The sequence below is a fragment of the Primulina tabacum genome, chromosome 11 (assembly GCF_025594145.1).
Source record: "Primulina tabacum isolate GXHZ01 chromosome 11, ASM2559414v2, whole genome shotgun sequence".
Lineage (NCBI taxonomy): Eukaryota > Viridiplantae > Streptophyta > Magnoliopsida > Lamiales > Gesneriaceae > Primulina > Primulina tabacum.
The window spans coordinates 33,284,979-33,307,129 of record NC_134560.1 but is presented as its reverse complement, the minus strand read 5'-3'; the positions used below and the strand labels follow the sequence as shown (position 1 = coordinate 33,307,129).

The window sequence follows — 22,151 nt, the reverse complement described above, 5'->3', positions numbered from 1 at the left end:
ACATCTTTTTCTCTCAGAAGGGATGGAAATGACGATTCTTCTTTATTCACCTTCCCAGGTCCCCTCCTTTGTCTTACCGGGTTCCTTCCTTCTTTGCCTCCACAACCTACCCTTCCCAAAACTTACGAATTCGAAGAGCCCTTCCTTGTAAGCCAAACATTGGTGGAGGGGCGTAAATACTCCTCCTCCACCCTTATATCTAATGAGAATCTGGTTGCTTATAGGTTGAGTGCCCGGGCTGAGGACCCTTTGGATCGGGTAATTGATGAGACGGCTGGCTCGGGCTCTCAACCCGGTAATTTTTCTCTCTTTCCTGCTCCTTTGTACTCTTAGTCTGTATATTTAATTTTTACATAACCCTGGTATTCTCTTGTGCAGACAATTCCGAAATGCAAGCAGCATTTGCCAGGAAGCAGGAAGCTGAGAAAGCAGCTCAGGAGAAGGAAATGGCAGCTCGCCGAGCAGCTGCCGAAGAAAAGAAAAGGTGGGCCGAGGAGGAGGCGGTCCTGAGAGCTGAATTTGCCCGAGAAAACACTCCGCCTGATCAGGAGGGGACCGGTTTTCGGGTGGTGATGGAAACCACAGAGGAGGCTGAAGATCAGATTCCTCTTAGGCAGAGGAAGCGAAAAGCTGCAACAGACCCGGAGCTGATCGTTGTCGAGAAGATCCTCGAGGACGACCAGGGCACCTCCCGGTCCACCCAATCACCTCTCTCCCGCCAACAACCTACTGATGAACCCTGCCGAGGGCCCCTTCAAACTGATCAGCCTACCCGGGCTAATATCTTTTTTGAGGGGGCTACTTCAACAGATGCTCATCCCTGCTGAGGAAGCATTTCTGAAAAGCTCACTGCCAGGTGCCAGATTCCTGGAGGGCTCGAACCGGCTCTTGTTTGTAAGTCTCTTCTTTTCTCCTTTATCTTCTTTCTCGTTTTTTTTAAACTTCTTTTGTACAAGCTGTTCAGATGATAGTCTCGGCTTTCGAGGAGGTGGCCGCAGTGGCCACTAAGAAAGGTCAACAAGCCCGGGCCAGCCAAGACCTCTACGGGAAGATGCAAGAAGAGCTGGCTCAGGCTACCAGGGCTCATGAAAAAGAGACCGCGGGTCTCAAGGCCTCCCTTGAAATGGCCAACCAACAACTGGCCTCTGCCCAGACTTCCCGGGATTAAGGCTTGGTCCGAGAGGAGAATTTTCAGATGCAGATTTCCTTCCTGGAATCCAGTACTCGTTACCTCGAAGACGAAGCCAGCTTATAGCACCATCGAGCCATTGCTGCTGAAGAAAAGCTATGGGCCTTGCAGCTTACCCAGGAGGAATGGCGGGCCCTTTTCCTCCACTCCTCGGAATTCCAAGCGGCTATTGGAGATAAGTCTAACAACTACTTCAAAGTTGGCTTTGAGAAGTGCTAGGAGCAATTCAAGGAAGAGGGTCTTATCCCTGAAGGCAAAGAAGGCTTCCCGGATATTGATAAGGCCATCGACTCCCTTCCCAAGAACGATGCAGCTGGTAAAGAGATCGAAGAGGCTCTTGAGAAAGCCGGGGAGCAATCTGTCCTCGTAGATCTAGAATAGGATTTTACTCTTTTATTCCTTCTGCAATTTTCTTTGTATTTCTTAGTCCTCCAGGCTTTTTAATGAAACTCCAATTTTCTTCAACTCTTTTTATAATAACATATTGCTAACTCTTCAAAGAATCGGATAATATAATTGCTCGTATGCAAATAATCAGAAAAATTTTCTAAGTGTTGAGAACTAACCAGGATTTTTAGTAAGTACTCGGGATTTTGATCAATGTTATGAATAAAATGCCTCATACTCAGCAAATGACCGAGATATAGGAACTTTAAACCCGGGTATGTATAACCCAATTGCGAAAACTGGGCGAGAGAGCATGTCTCGGAGTCTGGAATGGTCGAGGTGTGATGTCCCGAGCCAGGGTGTAGTGCCCTGGGCTTTTAATGGTCGAGGTGTGGTTCCTCGAGTCAGGGTGTAGTGCCCTGGGCTTTTCATGGTCGAGGTGTGGTTCCCCAAGCCAAGGTGTAGTGCCCTGGGCTTTTTGATGATCGAGGTGTGGTTCCCCGAGCCAGGGTGTAGTGCCATGGGCTTTTCATGGTCGAGGTGTGGTTCCCTGAGCCAAGGTGTAGTGCCTTGGGCTTTTCATGGTCGAGGTGTGGTTCCCCGAGCCAGGGTATAGTGCCCTGGGCTTTTTGATTAACCGGGGCTTTGTACCTCCCGGGCTAGGATATAAGAACCATACACAACATTTTTCTCTGAGAAAATAGATCTTTCATCATGTCTTCCAACAAATAATTACATCTATCAAGAATAATACTTCTTTAAATTAAATACATTCCAGGGTCTCTTGAGAGCCTATCCTTGGGCATCCTCGAGATAAAAGGATCTCGAGCTGACTCTCCGGGTTATTTGGTAAGATCCTTCCCACTGAGCTTCCAGCTTCCCCACATCTCCTGCTGGATTAACTTCTTCATAACCAGATCCCCTATTTGGAAGTCTCGGATTCGGACTTTCTTGTTATACGATTTCATAACCCGACCCCGGTATGCTTCCATTCGAATTAATGCTCGATCTCTCTTCTCCTCTACCAAGTCCAACTCCATGGCCCGGCTTTGATCATTGTTTTCCGGGTAAGATTCTATCCGGGAAGAAGTTTGCCCAATTTCAACTGGCAGGACTGCTTCAGAGCCATATACCAAGTTAAAGGGAGTTTCTTGAGTGGGTGCCCTGAGGAGTAGTTCTGTATGCCAAGAGAACACTGGGTAATTCTTCCACCCAGTCTTTTCATTTGCCTTGCAACCTGGTTTTTAATGTTTGTACAATAATTCTATTTACCACTTCTGTCTGGCCATTAGCCTGAGGGTAGGCAACAGAGGTGAAATACTGAGTAATTTTCATTTCCCGGCACCAAGATGTGATCTCCCTTCCTTGGAACTATCTTCCATTATCTGAAATCGGTCTCATGGGTACTCCAAACGGCACAATACATTTTTCCACAAAAACTTTAAAACTTCTTGTTCAGTGATTTTGGCTAAAGGCTCGGCTTCTACCCACTTGGAAAAATAATCCACAGCCACCAGCAAGAATTTCTTCTGAACCCGGGCAATTGGGAAGGGACCCACAATGTCTATATCCCACTGGTCAAAGGAGAAAGATGCCCAAATAGGCTTCATAAGAGTGGCCGGACTATGCTGAAAATTTGAGTGATGTTGTCAACCCTCACAAGCCCGGACCACTCGAGCAGAGTCTTGGCTAATAGTTGGCCACCAGAATCCAGCAAGCATTGTCTTCCGGGCCAAAGATATTCCTCCGAGATGCTCAGCACAGCACCTTCATGAATCTCCCGGAGGACATAATCCACTTCTCCCTCAAATAAGCATTTCAATAAGGGCCCCTGAAATGATCTCCTGTATAAGACAATATTTAAGAAAACAAACCTGGGAGCTTGTCTCTTGATTTTTTGAGCTCGGGCTTTGTCTTCAGGTAATTCATTATTTATAATGAATTTGATCAGGGATGCCATCCAGGAGTCCTCAGGTGCCGGCAATGTTTCTTCTTCTGCAGAGAGGACTAGTTGGGAAACATGTAGCACTTCTCGGGTATTGACTTCTGATAGAGAATCAGCCATTTTTGCCAAAGCATCTGCTTCGTTATTCTCTTCCCGGGGTATTTGTTCAATACTCCAATCCACAAAGACTTCTGACTGGGCTTTGATGAGCTGTAGATATTTGAGCATCCTATCATCTTTAGCCTCATAAACACCCTTGATCTGATGTGTAATCAATTGTGAATCAGAGTATAAAATGATCCGGGAAGCTCCAACTTCCCGGGCAGCTCTGATGCCGGCAAGGACAATCTCATATTCAGCCTCATTATTAGTTACCCGAGAATCAATTCTCAGGGCCAGCTTAATCTTTTCTCCAAGGGGAGATATTATCACCACCCCTACTTCACATCCAGCAAGGCTAGACGCTCCATCCACAAAAACTCTCCATAATTCTTCATCGAGCTGAACCAGCTCGGATAGAAAATCTGACAAGGCCTGTGCTTTGATGGCCACCCTGCGTTTGTATTTAATATCATACTCTCCCAATTCCACTGTCCACTTGATCATCCACCCGGATACTTTTGAGTGAGTCATAATCCTCCCCAAAGGGCTATTGGTGAGCATTATGATCTGATGTGACAGGAAATATGGTCGCAGCTTCCTAACAGTCATAACCAAGGCCAAGGCAATCTTCTCTACTTCATTGTACCGAAGCTCGGGGCCTCTCAGAGCATGGCTGACATAATAGACAGGCTTCTGATCTGAGCCTTCTTCCTTTATTTTTACTGAGCTAACAGCATACTCTGTAGTAGATAAGTAAACAAACAATTTCTCCCCGGGCTCCGGCTTTACTAATACAGGAAGGTCTGCAAGATGGACCTTCAAATCCTGGAAGGTCTGCTCACACTTCTCATCCTATCCAAATTGTTGGGCCTTCCTTAGGATCTGAAAGAAAGGGTAACTTATGTGTGCTAACCGGGATATAAATCGAGAAAGAGAAGCAATCCTCCCAGTCAGCTTCTATACTTCTTTGACAGATCGGGGAGATGACATGCATAATACAGACTTGACTTTTCTCTGGATTCACCTCAATCCCCCGATCTGTCACTATAAAACACGAAAACTTGCCACTCTTCACGCCAAAGATACACTTGGCAGGGTTGAACTTGATTCCATAATATATCAGAGTGGCAAAAGTTTCCTCCAAATCAACAATGAAGTCCGCAACCTCTTTAGACTTGCCCAGAATATCATCCACATATACCTCCACATTCCGGCCTAACTGCTTCTCAAAGACTTTGTTCATAAGACGCTGGTAGGTGGCCCCAGCATTCTTCAACCCAAAAGGCATTACAACGTAACAGAACGTACCTCCCGAGGTGATGAAGCTGGCCTTATTTTGATCATCCTTGGCCAGGGGAATTTGATGGTACCCCTAGGTAAGCATCCATGAAGCTCAGCAAGTCATAGCCCGAGGTGGAGTCTAACAATTTATCAATCATGGGCAAGGGATAATGATCTTTCGGGCATGCTTTATTGAGCTCCCGGAAATCCACACACATCCTCCACTTTCCGGTGGACTTCGGCACCAATACCACATTCGAGAGCCAGGTAGGAAATTGAATTTCCGGAATGTGGCCGGCCTTCAGCAGATCTCTCACCTGTTCGTCAATAACTTTGTCCTTTTCCGGACAAAAGTGCCTCTTCTTTTGCCTCACCGGGTGAGATCCCGGGAGAATATTTAAGTGATGCTCCGATAACAGGGGTGAGATCCCTGTCAATTCCTGTTGGGACCAGGAAAAAACATGAATATTAGTTTTTAAGCATTTAATCAAACTAACCCGGGTGGATGCACTGAGGTCTCGAGCCACCTGGATTTGCTGGCCTAGTCCGACTTCTACTATCTCCTGTTCTTCTTCGGCTACAAAATGTACATCACCCTTCTCCACCATTCTGCCTGCCATCTCATCCATTCTCGCTTTCTTCCCCTCCCTCCTGGTTTTACTCTGATCAGCTCGGACTGCTTCCACATAACATTTCCGAGAAGAAGGTTGATCTCCCTGGACTTCACCCACCCAGGCTCCCACAGGGAACTTTATCTTTTGGTGGTAGGTGGATGCCACGGCCCTCAGCTCATTCATGGCCAGCCGACCCAGAATGATGATGGGGAATCCACCACAGTGAAAGTGGTCATCACTGTCTTCGTAAGATCCCGGGAGCCCAAAGTCAATGGCAGGACAATCTCTCCTTTCGAATAAACCACATGGCCAGCAAAGCCAAAAAGTGTCGTCTCCACGGTCTCCAGCCGAAACCTTGCAAATCCATCTGCACCAGGGCATCCTTAAAACATTCACAGAACTGCCCGAGTCCATGAAGATTCTCAGAATATCATAATTTGCCACCCGGGCTTGGATAACCAAGACATCATTATGGGGTAGATTTACCCCCTTTAAATCTTCAGGGTCGAAACTGATTACCGCCTCACTCCCCCTCATCCCTTCCACTTCCATGCAATCCCTCCTACTTCTTGATTTCCTTGCCCGATTGGATTCTCCATCAGTGGAGCCTCCAAATATCATCTTTATTAAACCCGCAGCGGGGGGCGAGGCTTTCTTCCTTTCAACTTTTGGCTCTCTCCTCCTACCGGCATCACTTCTTGGGGCATTCCTCGAATCTCCCCGGGTGCTTGGTCCTGGTTGCCGAGAAGTCCAAGGTGGCACTCTCGGCCTCTTGTTGGATTGGCTATGTCCCTGGGCAGAGGGCGGGACATAATCTCTTTTCAAGGTTTTACAGCTTTCAGTATTATGGTAGCACACCCCGTGAAGAGCACAAAATCCATTCTTTTCAGGCTTCATGAACTGCTGAGATGGCAACAAATCCCTGCTACATTCCTGGAACTCCCGGTCCCGGATAATCTTCAAGGGCACGTGATGCGAAAATTGCCCCTGACTGATCTTCCTCGGCCCTCTCTCCTCGGGCTTTACCACCCGGTCTCCCCTCTCCTTCCTCCCCGCTTCTCTTTTCTGCCTATGTGCCTCCTCCATGTTAATATACTTCTCTGCCCGGGATAATATGTCCTCAAAATCCTCGGGCACCTTCTTGGTCAATGATCGAAAGAACTCACCCTCCTTCAAACCCTGGGTGAAGGCGGTTGTCTTCGTCTCTGTGGCATATGTGGGACATCCAGAGCCACTCTATTAAATCTCCTGATATAAGCCCTCAAACTCTCCTCTGGCCTCTGCTTGACTTCAAAAAGACTAAATGCAGTCTTTTTGTACTTTTTGCTGCTGCTAAAATGGTGTGAAAATACCTTCTGGAAGTCCTTGAAGGAATGAATACTTTGAGGAGCCAATCCCTCGAACCATCTTTGACGGAATCCACCAACGTTGTCAAGAACACCTTACACTTGATTCGATCAGTGTAACAATGTAACATGGCCATATTTTCAAACCTGGCCAGGTGCTCCTCGAGGTCTGCATTGCCATCGTAATCTTTCACTTTGGCAGATTTGAAGTTTCCGGGAAGAGGTTCCCGGACAATGACTTCAGCAAATGGGCATCCCTTGGCAATTGCCTGAGAAGTACTCCGGCTTTCCAATTGTCCTTCCAAGACCTTCATCTTCTGTCTTAATTCCAACAATTCTTCCACCACAGTTGGAGATTTGGACCCAGCACTAGATTCCACGTCCTCCTCTCTTACTTCCTCCTCCTCCCTCCTTCCTTGATCCTGCTCCTGCTCCCTCCCTGGAGGGGTAACATGATGCGAGGGGTCTTTCTGGGCCATAGCTTTTCGCACTGCATCAGATACAATTCGAGCCAGATCTTCCGGAGACATAGTGATAAGGTTAGGTCCTGTGGGAGGAGCACCACCTTGTCCCGAAGTATGTGCACCATCTCCAGGAGCCCGGGAATTGTCCTTGTTAGTTCTTCTGGTTGGAGCCATATCAACGCCTTAATCTCAATTTCTCACAGACGACGCCAATGATGTGATCTTAGTGAAATGGATGAGCCGGGTAAGAGGATCAACCGGATCAAATCAATAATTTAACGTTTATGAATTTGAGTGAAGATAATAGCTTCGATAACACCTGCAAACAAGAAAGGACTCGTGAATGGGCGCCGGAGGAGTGTCCGGCATATTCACTCCGATGCTTAAGTCAGCAGGTTGAAGATGAACACAAGCGAATATACATGAGAATCTGTGTAAGTTCTTGAGAGTTCAAAGATTTCAGAATCTGTAAATGACATTAATACCTACTATTTATAGGAGAAAATGGGGTAGGTACCTCGTTTCCAGTGCCACCTACTAAGTATGGCAAGTCGGTTGCCCATATTATAGCTTCTGATGACTTTTAGAACACTCCAAACCCATGTTGTTCTGACATATTAGACAGCATGTATCAATCACATTCGAGTGTGGTGCAATTCTCGAGGTGACCCCGGTGGTAAGGTACCCGGGTACTTGTATGAGGGCCTGAGCTGTTGATTACCCGGGAGAAGAAGAAGTGCCCAGATAGTGAGGAGAGTACCCGGCATATTGGCTCTGATCTGAGCTGTCCAATTAATATCCCCGGTCATTCATGACTCGGATCCTTATGGAGGTATCACCACTATTCTAGGATGTCCATGGTCGGATCTAGTTCATCCTCCCTAAGATGTCCATGGTCGGATCTAGTTCATCCGGTAAATGTTGCGACGGTTTTTTAAAAATCGAAAAACCGTCGTTGACGCCTTTTTTTTTTTGTAGTGTCATGTAAGTATTTGTAATTCCTATATGTGTGTGTGTGTGTGTGTGTGTGTATATATATATATATATATATACATATATTATCTATTTGAGAATAGTACATTAGATTTTTCCAGTATTATAACTTATCAGAATGTATGCAGGACCATGCATATTATTGCAATATATCGACTTGAATGAGCTATTAATATTTGCAAATTTTAAATTTTGTGAGCAAGGCCCCTACTCATTTATTGCATTTCAGATCTAACCCAGAATTAGAGTTTCATAGCTTGTAATAAATAAATAAATTAATTCATAAATATTAATTATTCATCGAACACAAACATAATAATTTATTTTAAATAATCTTTCAATATATCACAATTTCATTTTCGTACAGAAAAAAATATTGAGTGCTTGAAAGCTCATGGTACATGTACGACCAGGTGTGGTGACCATATGTTCATATCGGGCAATGGCATAGGGAGCTAGAGGTCATTAAATGCTCCGTCGGTGCTTCACATCTTGTGGAGATACATACTTAGTACTTGGGGTGGTAGGATCGATCTTTATTATAATATGAGGGCCCAATGTGAATTGGGTGCAAGAAAAGTGAATGATCGAGTTGATTTATGGTTTAAAATATTTGTGTTTTACTGGCTGTAATTTTTGGCAAAATGATAAACACTCGATCTTACAATTGACATCAGAGTCAAGATCACGTCTTTGATTTTTTTTAATATGTTGTGTGTTCGATTTTCATGGATTGCAACGAGTGTAATTATTGCGATGATGATTGTTGGGGTGAAATAGTTGTCCATGTTAGGAGAGCGATCACTACGTGACGTTTGAGTTGCTATATAATTTAAAAGATTTGAGTTGTGCTGTTATGATAATAGTGCGAAAATAGAAATGAAAAGCTTCATACTAAGCTGAAGAAAAAATAAAGATTCAGTGTCTAAGAAGCAAGAGAAATAACTTGCTACCAAGAAATTCAAATTTCCGAACTTTCAAAATATTTTACCGCAAACAGAGAATGAAAGTAGTACAAAAAGAGTGAAACACTGCCTAAAGTCATATTCTTCACAAGAAAAAAGCTAAAGGCCAACTTTACAAATATTAACCATGTAACCCGAAAGGAATGGACATAAAAAATGCATATTTATTTGAGCGGTTATGGGTTTAACCTGCTATTCGTTAGCCTACAAGCTCGCGGAATAATTGTTGGAATCTCATTCTCGAAATAAAATTGTAATCAGTCGAGCATGAGTTTTCGAGCTGGTTCGCGAGCTCAAATCGGGTATAGAAAATTTGTTCGAGAGCTCGGATCACAAGTTTGGGTCGAGCTTGGGAACTCTTTCGTGATCTCCTAAACCGAATTAATTAATTCAAATTGGATTTAGAAGAATATTTAAAAGTAATTTTTCCCTTGATAACTATCTCTAATTAGCTCGACGTAAGCCAGTTCGAGTACTTACCTTACACATATTCTAAATTAAAATACTCTAATTCTTTTTATCTAATTTGTTGGATGTGTCAACCCTCTCTTTTTGATAAACTATATATGTATGTTTTAACTCCATTCTCAACAAATAATTGAAAAACTTGATGAACACAATTTACACAAAGTACTAGTGAAATATGTTGATCTATACTTTATAGAGAGAGAGAGAGAGAGAGTAGCACACACACAATATAACAAGTATATAATATTTAGAAAAAAATTATTTAGCAAAAATAAATTTTTTAGTCTACTAACTTGTGTCATATTGAGTTTTGGTTTACTAGATATTCAAATTTGGTTTTGAACTTGATACAAAAACTTTTACTATTATTATTATTTTACTTGCTGGAGTGCCGACGTTGCACTAGATAAACATCAAAAAATATTATTGAACCAAAATAGTCGAAAATTAAAAATAAGTTCACCAAAACCAAAGTTTAACGAGATAATGCACTAAAACCTAAAATGCGACAAGTTAATGAATCAAAACTAGTTATTTTTCCCTTTTCTGATTGAAGATGGATGTTTTTTTAATCATTTTATTTTTGAAACAGGGTAAATGATTGTTCTTACTTACTATTTGAATTAATCCGCACGTTAAACATCCTAGTCGTTTTAGACATTGTTTGGAGTGCATGATTAAAATCGTGATAGGCCAAGTTCAGTCCGTACTGTATGCATTATTATTCTCTTATTGGTAGTCATATCATTATTTGACGAGAAGATATGATGTTTGATTAATTTAAATTTTTCTTTAATATCTTAAAATTTAAAATAATTATAAATTAAACAAATTTAGTAATATTTAAATATAAATTTTAATTTGATAAATATTATGACTAATTTAATTATTATTATTCATATTTAAATAATAGTTATTATATTATTTTTAACCGTAATATTGTAATTTTAACTAACCATTTTTTAAAATTCAAATTTGTATGATTGTTTTAATTATCACAATAAATGCATATTTATATAAATTTTAATTATTTTTTTATAATATTAATTGATTTTTTATTTGTTTTCGGAAATTGAAATTAGTGAAAATTTAATAATTAATATAATTTTCAAAAATCTAGAAATTTTATTTATTTATTCAATCATTTTAAGAATATATTACTAATTAATATATGATGAGAGCATTTTTGTAATCATAATATAATTAACAAAAATAATCAAATAATTTAAAATCAGGTCAAACATCATATAATTTATCACAATGTGTTATTTATCATTACCTTTCATTTTATAATCACTCATTATATATTATTTACTTATCATATCACACGAACGAAATGATACCTTATAGTATATTCGTCCTTAGAATAAATGAATCTAACCATCAGGAATAAATGAAAATAACCATCAATATGAAATTTAAAAATGTAATGAATGAATTGCCTAGAAATGTGCATGGAGTTAATCTTTGTAGAAAACAAATCTTATTGATTTCACACATTCAATATTTTCCTTCCGCACCAAAAATCCAAACAGATTTCACTTGAATTCACACCCAAGAATTGCTCATCATTTATTTCACATGACTTCGACTCATTTCCAAGAATATTAATTACCAGATATGATCACATTTAGCCTATGCTTCATCAGGAGAAAAATTTCTTCATGTAACATATATCAGTGTGCCAAGCGTGTATGGATACGACATGATGTATTTTACATTAAAAAAATCACCCAAGTATTTATGAATCAAACTATATGTATATTTTACCCATTTTTTTATACGACAGAGACCAACTTAGAGTATCAACTCAAAAAATCATTTACCATTATTACGAATCCGAAAGAAATTTCAAATCTCCTGAATTTATCCAAGAGTTTGAGCATTTGACTTCATTCACTTTGGAAGAGGTGATGGAGGGCAACCGATCTTTGACAAATCTTCTTCTACAATCAATTATATATACCTAGAGGTGGGAAAAAATAATGAAAATTTTGATATAACGAGGTTATTGTATCGAAATATACTGAATTTACCGAAATTTTCGGTACGACAATTGTATGAAATTTGAAAATTTTGGTTTATACCGAAATAATACATATAAATTAAAAAATACATAATATTTTTAAATAATAAAGTTATCAATTAAAAAGATAAAGTATTTTTTCGGTATAAAACAGTATAACGATATAAATGTCGTATCGAAATCTCAGTATATCACAAAGAGTAGGTCTCTTGTGACGATCTCACGAATATTCATCTGTGAGACGGGTCAATCCTATCGATATTCACAATAAAAAGTAATACTTTTTTATGGATAATCCAAATAAGATATCCATATCACAAAATACGACCTGTGAGACCGTCTCACACAAATTTTTTCTACCACAAAATTCTGCTTCATTTAATTGAAATATAAATTTAGGATTTTGGTGAGATGTTGATTTTGCTTATATGAAAGTGATTCTGGTCAAAAAGTTATAATTATAATTACTTATTTATCAAATACTACCTACGTTTGGTTTTTAGCTTTTCACATTAAAAAATTACTCACTTAGGATTATTCCTTATTTCTTCATAATCTATAAATTTAATCACTTCTACAAATTAAAATATGATCTTATGCAAACACTTCTTAAGTATGTCTACAAATTGAAAAGTATCCCTGAACGTTTTAAATAAAATATTTTAAAAAAAATCTCAAATCATCCTTTTTATACAAAAGATATCTTTTTCTATCAATTCATTATTAATATCCGATATACCTTACTAAAAATCGACGTAAATTATCATATTGCTTTTATTTTGACCGACTATATTATTACTAATATTTAAATTTTTTAATCATAATAAAAATATTTTAGAATATGATATATTATATATGACCAATCATTCGACATATATGACGTGCGAGCGAAGATTTGTTCCCAGGGAATTGAAACTTCAAAGAAAAGCTTGCTCAAAGCAGGAAAACCCTAACTCTATATATAGAAGCTTGGAGCGATTTCCGTTGAAAAAACAATTAAGCACTCACAAATAATAAATCGAAAAAAATTTATTGGAATAACTAAAGAAAGTAAAAAAAAAACGTAAGTACTCACAATTAGTCGTTTTTTTATGCTGCATCTGAGGTATTTCTCTCATACGATACGGTAAAATTTTAGCCCTTTAATTATTAATAAAACATGATGTCATGGATATGTAAAGAACATAGACCAACCCAGATAATCTATACAACATTAATTAATTATCAATAGTTTCATAGGATTAGTACTAGGAAATAACTAAGAAACATTGTTTGTTAATTATTTTTAAAATTAGCCACTCTTCCGTTTACTAAAAATTAATGAAACAAGAAATGTGATAAAATCAAGAAACCTATAATGTAAGTATATGAAGTTACTTCAGATGTAAAGAAAAATCCAAACTTCACATATGATTCATTAAATCAACAAATAAAAGCATACAAAACTAATGATATTAACCAATAAAGCTAGTTTCCAAACTGGATAATACAGATTAAACCCTTCGTTAGTTGATTATTAATTTCTACTCCTCCTTCGGTTCCTTCAGCAATATCTGAGATGGCAGCATGTCTTGCAGAAGACCATGGTCTCTTGCCAAAGAAGATGGAGTGGAGCAAAAGGGTCTTTCTTGAATCGATGTCGGAAGAGGAAACGAAGAAATTGTGCTAGATGTATCGAAATTAGTTGTAGGTGTTAACGTTGGTGTCAAGTTATTGAAATAGGGTTGCTGCTGCTGCTGCTGATATAGCTGGAATATTTGTGGCACGACAAAATGGGATGCGCTCCCGCTGCCACCTATGTCTGCGAAGGTGGCGGTTTCCGGCAAGATCCCGAAGGTACAGCCTCGGGGCGTTATGGGGCAGGGATGTACGTGTGTGCCTTCATAAGTTGTGACAACAATGGATGGATCCTCGGACGATCTCTCGACCCTTTTCTTCACGCCACATGATGTGCTAGTGCAACGGTAGTAGCTCCTACATATACAATACAAGCAGATTAAATTCGCTAGGAGAGATCGATTTCTTTGTACAAGTACAACGTCGTACTGATCAAGTTTAAATCGACCGACCACTTTGTTTTTTCCCATGTTAATGAATAATATCATAATCAAAAAGAGCGAAAAAGAAAGATGGTTTCTAGCTAAGATTGTTTCTTGTGAACCCGCGTGTGTGTGTGTGAATATACCTTGGAAATGGGCTGTTTTTCACAGCTTTTTGGCCGTACTTTCTCCATCGATACCCATCATCTAAGTGATCGATCTCACTCTTTGTCATGAAAGCAAATCTAGGTTCTCTTTGCCTTTTTTGGTTCTTCTTTTTGGGTTTAAATCTATACATTAAAAAAAAAAAACAAAAACAAAAATAACCATCGTATCAGCTTTATCAAACAAGCATCGAATTTTTTTTAAAAACCATTAAAACCTCAAGATCTGCACACATCTCTGTTGGGATTTCAATTTATAAAATTAACAAGTGCAATCCTAGGATAGGATGGATATATGCATATATAAAGAAGCATCTTTATATCACACTGAAGAAAGAAAACAATAATAATAGCGTACTGTTCATCGTTGGCTTTATCTTGATCTTCTTCTTCTTCTTCTTCCTCCTCCTCCACAATCTCAGCCTTCTTCGAATCATCATTTACACCCGCCGCCTCAGTCGAAGATGATGATATGGAAGAAGAGTTGGGCGTTGCCGGAGCGTCGACGACCTCAGAATTTCCCGGCGGCGGCTGCGGAATCAGCGGAGGGGCTGTGATACTCTGAAGCAAATCATCAAATATAGAAGAAGGGTTGCTGAAATCTTGGAAGGAATTCAGCATATCTATAAACCCCAGTGGAGTTCTTGTGATGAAGTGCAGGTAATTCTTCGCAGGATAAGTCGAACAAGGTGGTGCTGTCTGGAAACATGATCATTTGATCAAAGAATGCTGGGTTTTGAAGCGAATTCTGAGTGATAATTCCAGACTCGTCTTTCTTCTCTTCCATTGGTATATTAAAAACATAGATTCTTCATTTGTTGGTGTTCTCTTGGAGAAGAGAGAGAGACTGCTTTGTTTGGGTTCTTGGGATTTTCAGGTGTGAAGAAAGACTTTGTAAAGTTGCCCTTTTTAATTTGAAGGGGTGGGTTTCGGTATATAATGTACTTCTTTTTTCTTTTTTTATTATTATTTAAATAATAATTTGAAATCTATTTTTCAAATGATATTTTGATATTAACAAACTAACTTTACCTTAAAAAAATACTTGTTAAAATGATTTTTGTAAATTTTGATTTCCTTACTACAAATATAAGTTATACTATCTATAATATATTATCAAAAATATTGTAAAACTGAGTTAATTAAGGATCTTTTAACTTTAACATAATATCTAATTATTACATAAAAAACTAAGTAATATAAATAAAATAAGAGTAGATCTATTGTGAGATGGTCTCACGAATCTTTATATGTCTGACGGGTCAACCATACCGATATTCACAATAAAAAATAATACTCTTAACATAAAAGAGTAATATTTTTTCATACATGACCCAAATAAAGATATGTCTCACAGAATACGACATGTGATCGTCTTACACAAGTTTTTGACATAAAATCATGGCATATTTAAAAGCTAAATTATAAACATATGATTTATTTACCATTTTTATTCGTAATTTTATAATAAGAAACATTAAATTTACTTAAAAAAATTAAATTTTGGGTGCTTTGTACTAATATTTTTGCATATATCGTGTGAGGAAAGATACTCCAAGACGCGTGATAGTGTGTGTATGGGGCAAGCCATTCTTTAATTAAAAAAAAAAGTAAATATTTTGATGAATTATAATTACTATGGTATTTTTATTACATAAATTGGTAATGTGGATCGAAGTGGGGGAAGTCGACCGGGAAATATCGGCGGACGGTTGGTACGGAAACTTAAAACGATGCCGTAGGTGGGGGGCTGATTCCCGTTGGTATTTAATGCAAAGGCACCGACCCGGCCTGGTTCGGAAAATCGTCGCGTTTTCACACGCGGTGTTTGACCGGGAATCGGATGAATGTGAATGCGGCTAACGGCTTTGGCGAGTGGAAAAATCCTTGGAATTTGTTTTTTTTTTTTAAAACTTTACTGCTTTTTGTTTTTATCTTTTTTTTTAAAAAAAAATAAAAATAAAAAAATCTGTACTTTAACGTAAATTTGATGGATCCACGTGGGTGGAAAAAGGATTTTCTTTTCAAAACAATATTTGTTTTATTTTCCTCATTTTTCTAAACCTAATTAACTATTGCCACTAGAATTTGAATTATATCAAAGGGTATATTGGAGATAAAATTTTAAATTTAAACATAATTTACTCTAACACTCTAGATCTAAATTTTTTTTGTTCAAACTCCCTAAAATGCTAGAAAGACATATATCCTTATATTTATTGATTTTAATTGATAGATTTACCTGAACCAGAAATAATATCAGAATCAAGGTAAATTATTTCAAACATACAAAATTATATTTACTGTGTAACTAAATGTTCGAGGAGGAAAATTTTCTTAAATAATATGGATCCGAACAAATGTTCGAGATTAATTATTTGCAATAATTATTACAATACTTTGGAATATTTGAAACAAGAAGATCTAACCAATGTTAGATATCAAGAGCAAGGTGGAACTTATCAGAATTCAAAGGTAAATTATTGATTCAGTTTAATAAGTTCATGGAATTGATAGCCGATTCCTCTAAGCTCTCTGGAGATATTAGAGAATCCAAAAACAGAATTATGACAGTATGTTGTATTATGTACCACAAAAGGTAGAAAAAATATTGAAAGACAAGAAGAAATTCTTGTAACACTAAAAGATATTCAAATAAAAATCCAAATTCTAAAACAAAAAGCAGTAGAAGGACTTCGATAGATATGTTACTATCATCATTTGATACTGAACTATTATTACACAAAAAAAAGACTACCAATGTGATGCCAAAACTTTTAACTTACGAAGAAAATTGATCAATCTAATAAAAATATCATAGAGAAGAAATTAATTTGATGACAACTTTAGAAATGATCGGTCTTGATGATCTCAAAGATCTTGAAGAATCTTTTGAAAATCTAAGGGTCGTAAATCTGAAGATGAACACAATTAGAGGCAAACCTCCCACAATAACATGGTCACCTTCTCATGAACCACCAAGAGAAAGTATGCGATCTCATAGTACAAATATGAGAGGACATCAAACAAATTTTCATGTATGTGGAGAAGCACACCCAACGAGAACCAGGTCAAGGAGAAGTCAAATTCTCTTGCACCAAACAGATTTCTCACCAAACATATTATGGAAAATCTGTTTTAGAACATATACATCTTTATAAGGTTATGCTTAATTTTGATGTACTAAACTTAAAAAACAGAGAAGATCTCATAGATGATTGGACATCGGCTATGAGAATTGCAACACGAACACTTGATCTCAACAGAGAATGATTCGTTAAACTTTTATAAATGATTCTATTGGGATCAGTTAAAATTGCACGGGACATGACTTCGATAAAAATCAAAGAGTCATTCCTAACTGGAGAATCTCGCAGTGAGATAACATGAAGAATGACTACGTTATTTAAAGCACAATTTACAAGGGTAGATTATTTTAATAGTCGGGACACAATTATTGAAGAAGTAATTTATTACCAAGATCTTGTTCAAGCATATCAGTTTGAGGATATTGCCTCATACGAAACTATATATGAAGAAGAGAAAATCTTATGTCATAAAGAATATGATGGGATATAATCGGAATTTGACTGAAGATGAAGTGTTTTGACACGAAATATATGAAGATTTGTTTGATTTTTTTTGCCAATCAACAATATCTCATAACATGATCCAAAATTTCATGATAGAAAATCATGGCCCACAGAGATATCAAGAGTTCTCTATGAGATATGTAGAAAAGTTATTAGGAAATCTGGCATAAGAAATAGAAAACATCATCTAATCTATAAAGTTTTCAGAAGAGAAATATCAATTTCAATGGAACTTAAGGGAAACTGGATGTAGATGCTATTAATTCATTCTGAAGAAATTAAGGAAGAATTACAAAAATTCAAGATTGAACTAGCATGAACCATGTCGGAGCAATCTAGATTATGATAAAAGCTACTTTTAAAGATGAAATATATTTACGAAATGATATTGATATAAGCGATAAAAGAATGGGTAACTTTCAAAATTTAATACTGAGAACTATCTTAGGACATTTCTGTGCAAGGAAAATTATAGGAGTAATTTATCCAAGAATTGCCCACAACCTGGCAGATTGAGATTTCAGCCGAGCTTTGATGTTGCATCAAAACTTCAAAGAAAAAAAGGCTTATGAAATAAGGTAATAAATCATATTATATTACCTATCAAATTTCACATTCTTTATCTAATACATATAATTCAGAATTGTTTATTAGAAATGAGTTTGTTGAAATGTCAAAAATATTTGAAAAAATTTCTCAGTCAATTAATCCAAAAAGAATCGAGTTTTATTTAATATATGAAACAAATATCCAGATTCAAGACAAATCGATTATACGAATGAATCAAAGTCTTAAACTGGAACCAAGAAGATTATCTTTTCAAGGAGATATAATAACAAGTCAAAATTAGGGGAAAAGACCTGTCCCAGAAATCCAACCAAGAACGAAAAGTTTTTCTAACAATAGGAAAACTTAGATGTCTGGAAGGATGGAGGAAAATTGAAATAATATTTGATAATACAATACAAAGAAATCAATTTTCTTGTAATATTATGTACTATTTGGAACAACCTATAATAGAAAATGATCAAGAAATAATCAATATCGGAGAATTGGAAGTTCAAATCAAAGAAATCTCAGGAAAGAAAACATATCAATTAATTCTTGGGCTAGAGTGCCCATTTTTCTAGGAATACAAACCTTGGAAAGGACTGAATAATGGAATGAAATTTTCGACAGATGATAGAATATGAAAGATCCAATGAACACGAACCAATATATGAACAATATAAACTATAATATTTTGTTGTTTATATTGATTCAGGGCTGGAATCTGTACAAAAAAAAGAGGAGTTTTTCCAAAAGAATTGGAAGGAGAATGATCTCAGATAGTTGTACGAGATTTCTCTAAACAAATCTTAATCTTTTGTAAAGAGATTAAGATGATAGAAATATTAATCAGAGGTGATGGAAAAATAACTTGGTAGAAAGTATAAACACCTTCAATTTATTTCCATGATACAAGAGCTGATATTCTGTTAGGAAACAATTTCTTACAATTTTTTAAATAATATACACAAGAAAATGAGACTAGAATATTAGTGTTCACAACACCATGTGATCAAAAATTCATAGTCCATGATACTAAGAGATGCATTTTATAGAAAATTTCCAATCCAGTTTCGCAGCAAGAGTGGCGATGAAGGAAAACTTCAACCCAAAAATGAAGGATTCTAGACGGTTTGGAGAAACAATGTTCTAAGGGAGAGCAGACAAGTACCTCCGACTAGTAGAAACAAATTCCTCAAGATATCTCAACACCAGAATGAGGTAGAGTTTGAATCGAAAGTAGAAGATTTCAAGAAAAGGATAAAAAAATTATAATGAAAATCCTTTGGCATGGTGAGATAAAAATCGACTCAAAGCTAGGCTTAAAATCAAGGAAAGCAAATATTATGAATTTTTCAGATGCAAGCATATCCCAATAAACATAATTGATCATAAGGATATGAAATTATTATTAAAAAATATTTGGACCTTGGAATAGCCAAAGCAGGAATATCACCATATAACAGCCCAAGTTTTCTGGTAAAAAATCATGGTGAGTAAAAAGTAACAAACTCAGATTGGTTATTAGTTATCAAGAAATTAATAAAATCTTGGAGTTTGATAATTATTTTATGCCTATTAGAGAACATTTGATTAGTTGTATATGCAACACCACAATATTATTTTAGATTTGATTGTAAGTCTGGATTTTACCAAATCCAGATGGAAGAAGAAAGTAAGATTAAAATAATTTGGTATTATTATACATAGATGTCAGTGATAATTGGTGGGCAGCGATTTTAACAAAGTTTACACCAGAAAGAAAATAACCATGCAGTTATTGCGGTGGTCTATTCTCAGAAGCAGAAACCATACGATGAAATATCAACAAAAATGGATTTTATGCATTAAAAAATACTTTTGAAAAATGGTTATTATTTTTATTGACAAAGAAATTTACTTTAAAGGTTGATAACATACCAGCAAAAGCTTTCTTGAAAAATATAATGTAATATAAACCCGAGGGGACTAGATTATTAAGGTGACAAACTTTATGTCAAAATTATATTTTTGATATTGTGATTATTAAATCTCCTGAAAATATTCTTACAAATTTCTTAACAAGATATGGACAACAGTGATATTGATGTCATCATTAAAATGAAGAGGCATTTGAGAGAACATCTTGAAATGCTTCAAAATAAGTATAACAAGCTTGCCCTTAATGTAGAAGTTGCGGGTAGGCTATAAAAAGTCGATAAGAGAATTTTCTCTAATCAAATTATAGGATTTTACAGGCTTATAACAGCTATAATATGTAATACAAAGGCCTATCCTCCAAGGCATTGAGAAGCCATTGGTTTCCTAAATGAAGAGTTTCGAGTACATGACTCTATACCTATAGCAGAGAATTCAGGTATTCCTAGCACAAGTGTTAAGTCGGGATCATCTCCAGATGAGTCGGTCAAAACAAAAATTGAAACTCCAGTTCCTTATATCGAGTTTTCAAGTCAGCCCTTTACTCGTGGATTGAAGAGAGAGTGATCAACCTTAGACCTCATACAAACAAGGGTTATATAAGGTTGTTACTAATGAATCTACAGTTTCTCCATTTTAAGTATATCAACAGAATTGAAATAAATTTAAAACAATAATAGACATTAACTCATCCACAATCCGGGTTGATGTAGCAGGAAAATATTCTAGGGTATGAATGAAACCAAATTCATATCCAAAAGAGATCAAAGCATGGTATGAATTCGATGCTCTTACATTATTTTATACTACATCACCCAGCTTCCCATAAATTTCAGGATTACCTAAGTGGACTCAGGAAGTTGTTCATGAAACATGAGTAAACAACGACTATTTGTCCAGAAGATATATTATGGAGCTATATTTTTTCAGTACAACAGTGAACCAGCCAAAAAAGACTCACACAAAGCTTTTAATTTTTATCAAACTAAGGAGATCAGACACAAATATTCAAAAATTTATCAAAGATCATCTAATAGATGAAACACCCCTTGTTGCTTCATTAACTAACGATGACATCTATACTAAAAGAGCATGTGGTCTATGAGTCTGTCTAACCGAGATGGTCACAGTCAAGTGTTGGAACATTTCATGTCCGAAAATATTGATTTCGACATTAAAAAAAAAAATTTTTTTGTTTCTAATGATTTTATCTAAGTGCACAAAAACTGAAATTGATCAGTATTCGAACTGTCAATTATCGAGCCAAAACTAAAGCTATCGAAGAATGCAACTGAAAGTATCAACTGATTAATCAAACCGAATCAGTTCAACTGATGAAAAGCCCAGTTGACCAGTTCAACTGAAAGAGTGAAATCAGTTCAACTAACGAGTCATCTGATTTCATTAGCCCAACTGAAGATCAGTTCAAATGATCAGTTCAGAGTATCAGGTAGAACCAATCAGTTGCAAAAATCGACAAGCTTATTCAATGGAATCCAGCCGTGCACAAAGATACAAAATCAACTGTACTATCAATAGTATATTAATGGATGTTGCAGCAAAGCTTAAAGATAAATTCCAGAATGGCTGTCGGAAAAGTCTAGACACAAATTTCAAAGAACGCATTAAAGTTGCAATGATCACATGTGATAGTCTTGATGTACGGTCGCATTACTGCTATAAATACATATCAAGACCATCAACAAAGATATATGTATAAGAGGTGGAAAAACTAGAGAGAAAAGAAAGGGCACGCTTATTGCATATCAGCTTACAAAGAAGCAATCGGCCCAGAGGGAACACTCCAATTTATGTCAGCTTAGTGTAGAAGCTTATTTCTCTCAGTGTGTGAGAACACTTTTCGGGTTGTTTTCAGAGATCAGAGATCAATTCTCTCTCACATACACACCACCATTCAAATACCGTCTTGCACAAAGACGTAAAATTTGTGTATTTAGTTTTTGACACATAGATGTTAAAAAAGTGTTTGATGGAAGGTAATGCCTTCAGTATAGACTAGGAGTTCAGTTAGGAAGTGGGTAAGTCCTAAGCTGGGTGGGTTTGTACAAGGTGTTGTATAAATCAAAGTCTTCTAGTGGATCTTATCTG

The 22,151-nt window shown here is 36.8% G+C and overlaps 1 protein-coding gene and 1 pseudogene across 1 annotated transcript; both read right to left on the bottom strand.

The window, feature by feature from the left end:
- Positions 1–2,418: 2,418 nt before the first annotated feature.
- On the bottom strand, positions 2,419–4,911 carry LOC142519769 (uncharacterized). Its single transcript, XM_075622799.1, has 4 exons — positions 4,627–4,911; positions 3,237–4,475; positions 2,991–3,150; positions 2,419–2,813 (listed from the first exon to the last, which is right to left on the bottom strand). Exons 1-4 carry the CDS (start codon positions 4,909–4,911, stop codon positions 2,419–2,421), a joined length of 2,079 nt encoding a protein of 692 aa, XP_075478914.1.
- Positions 4,912–13,165: 8,254 nt separating this feature from the next.
- Positions 13,166–14,895, bottom strand: LOC142519262 (putative WRKY transcription factor 48; annotated as a pseudogene).
- Between the last annotated feature and the right edge of the window lie 7,256 nt (positions 14,896–22,151).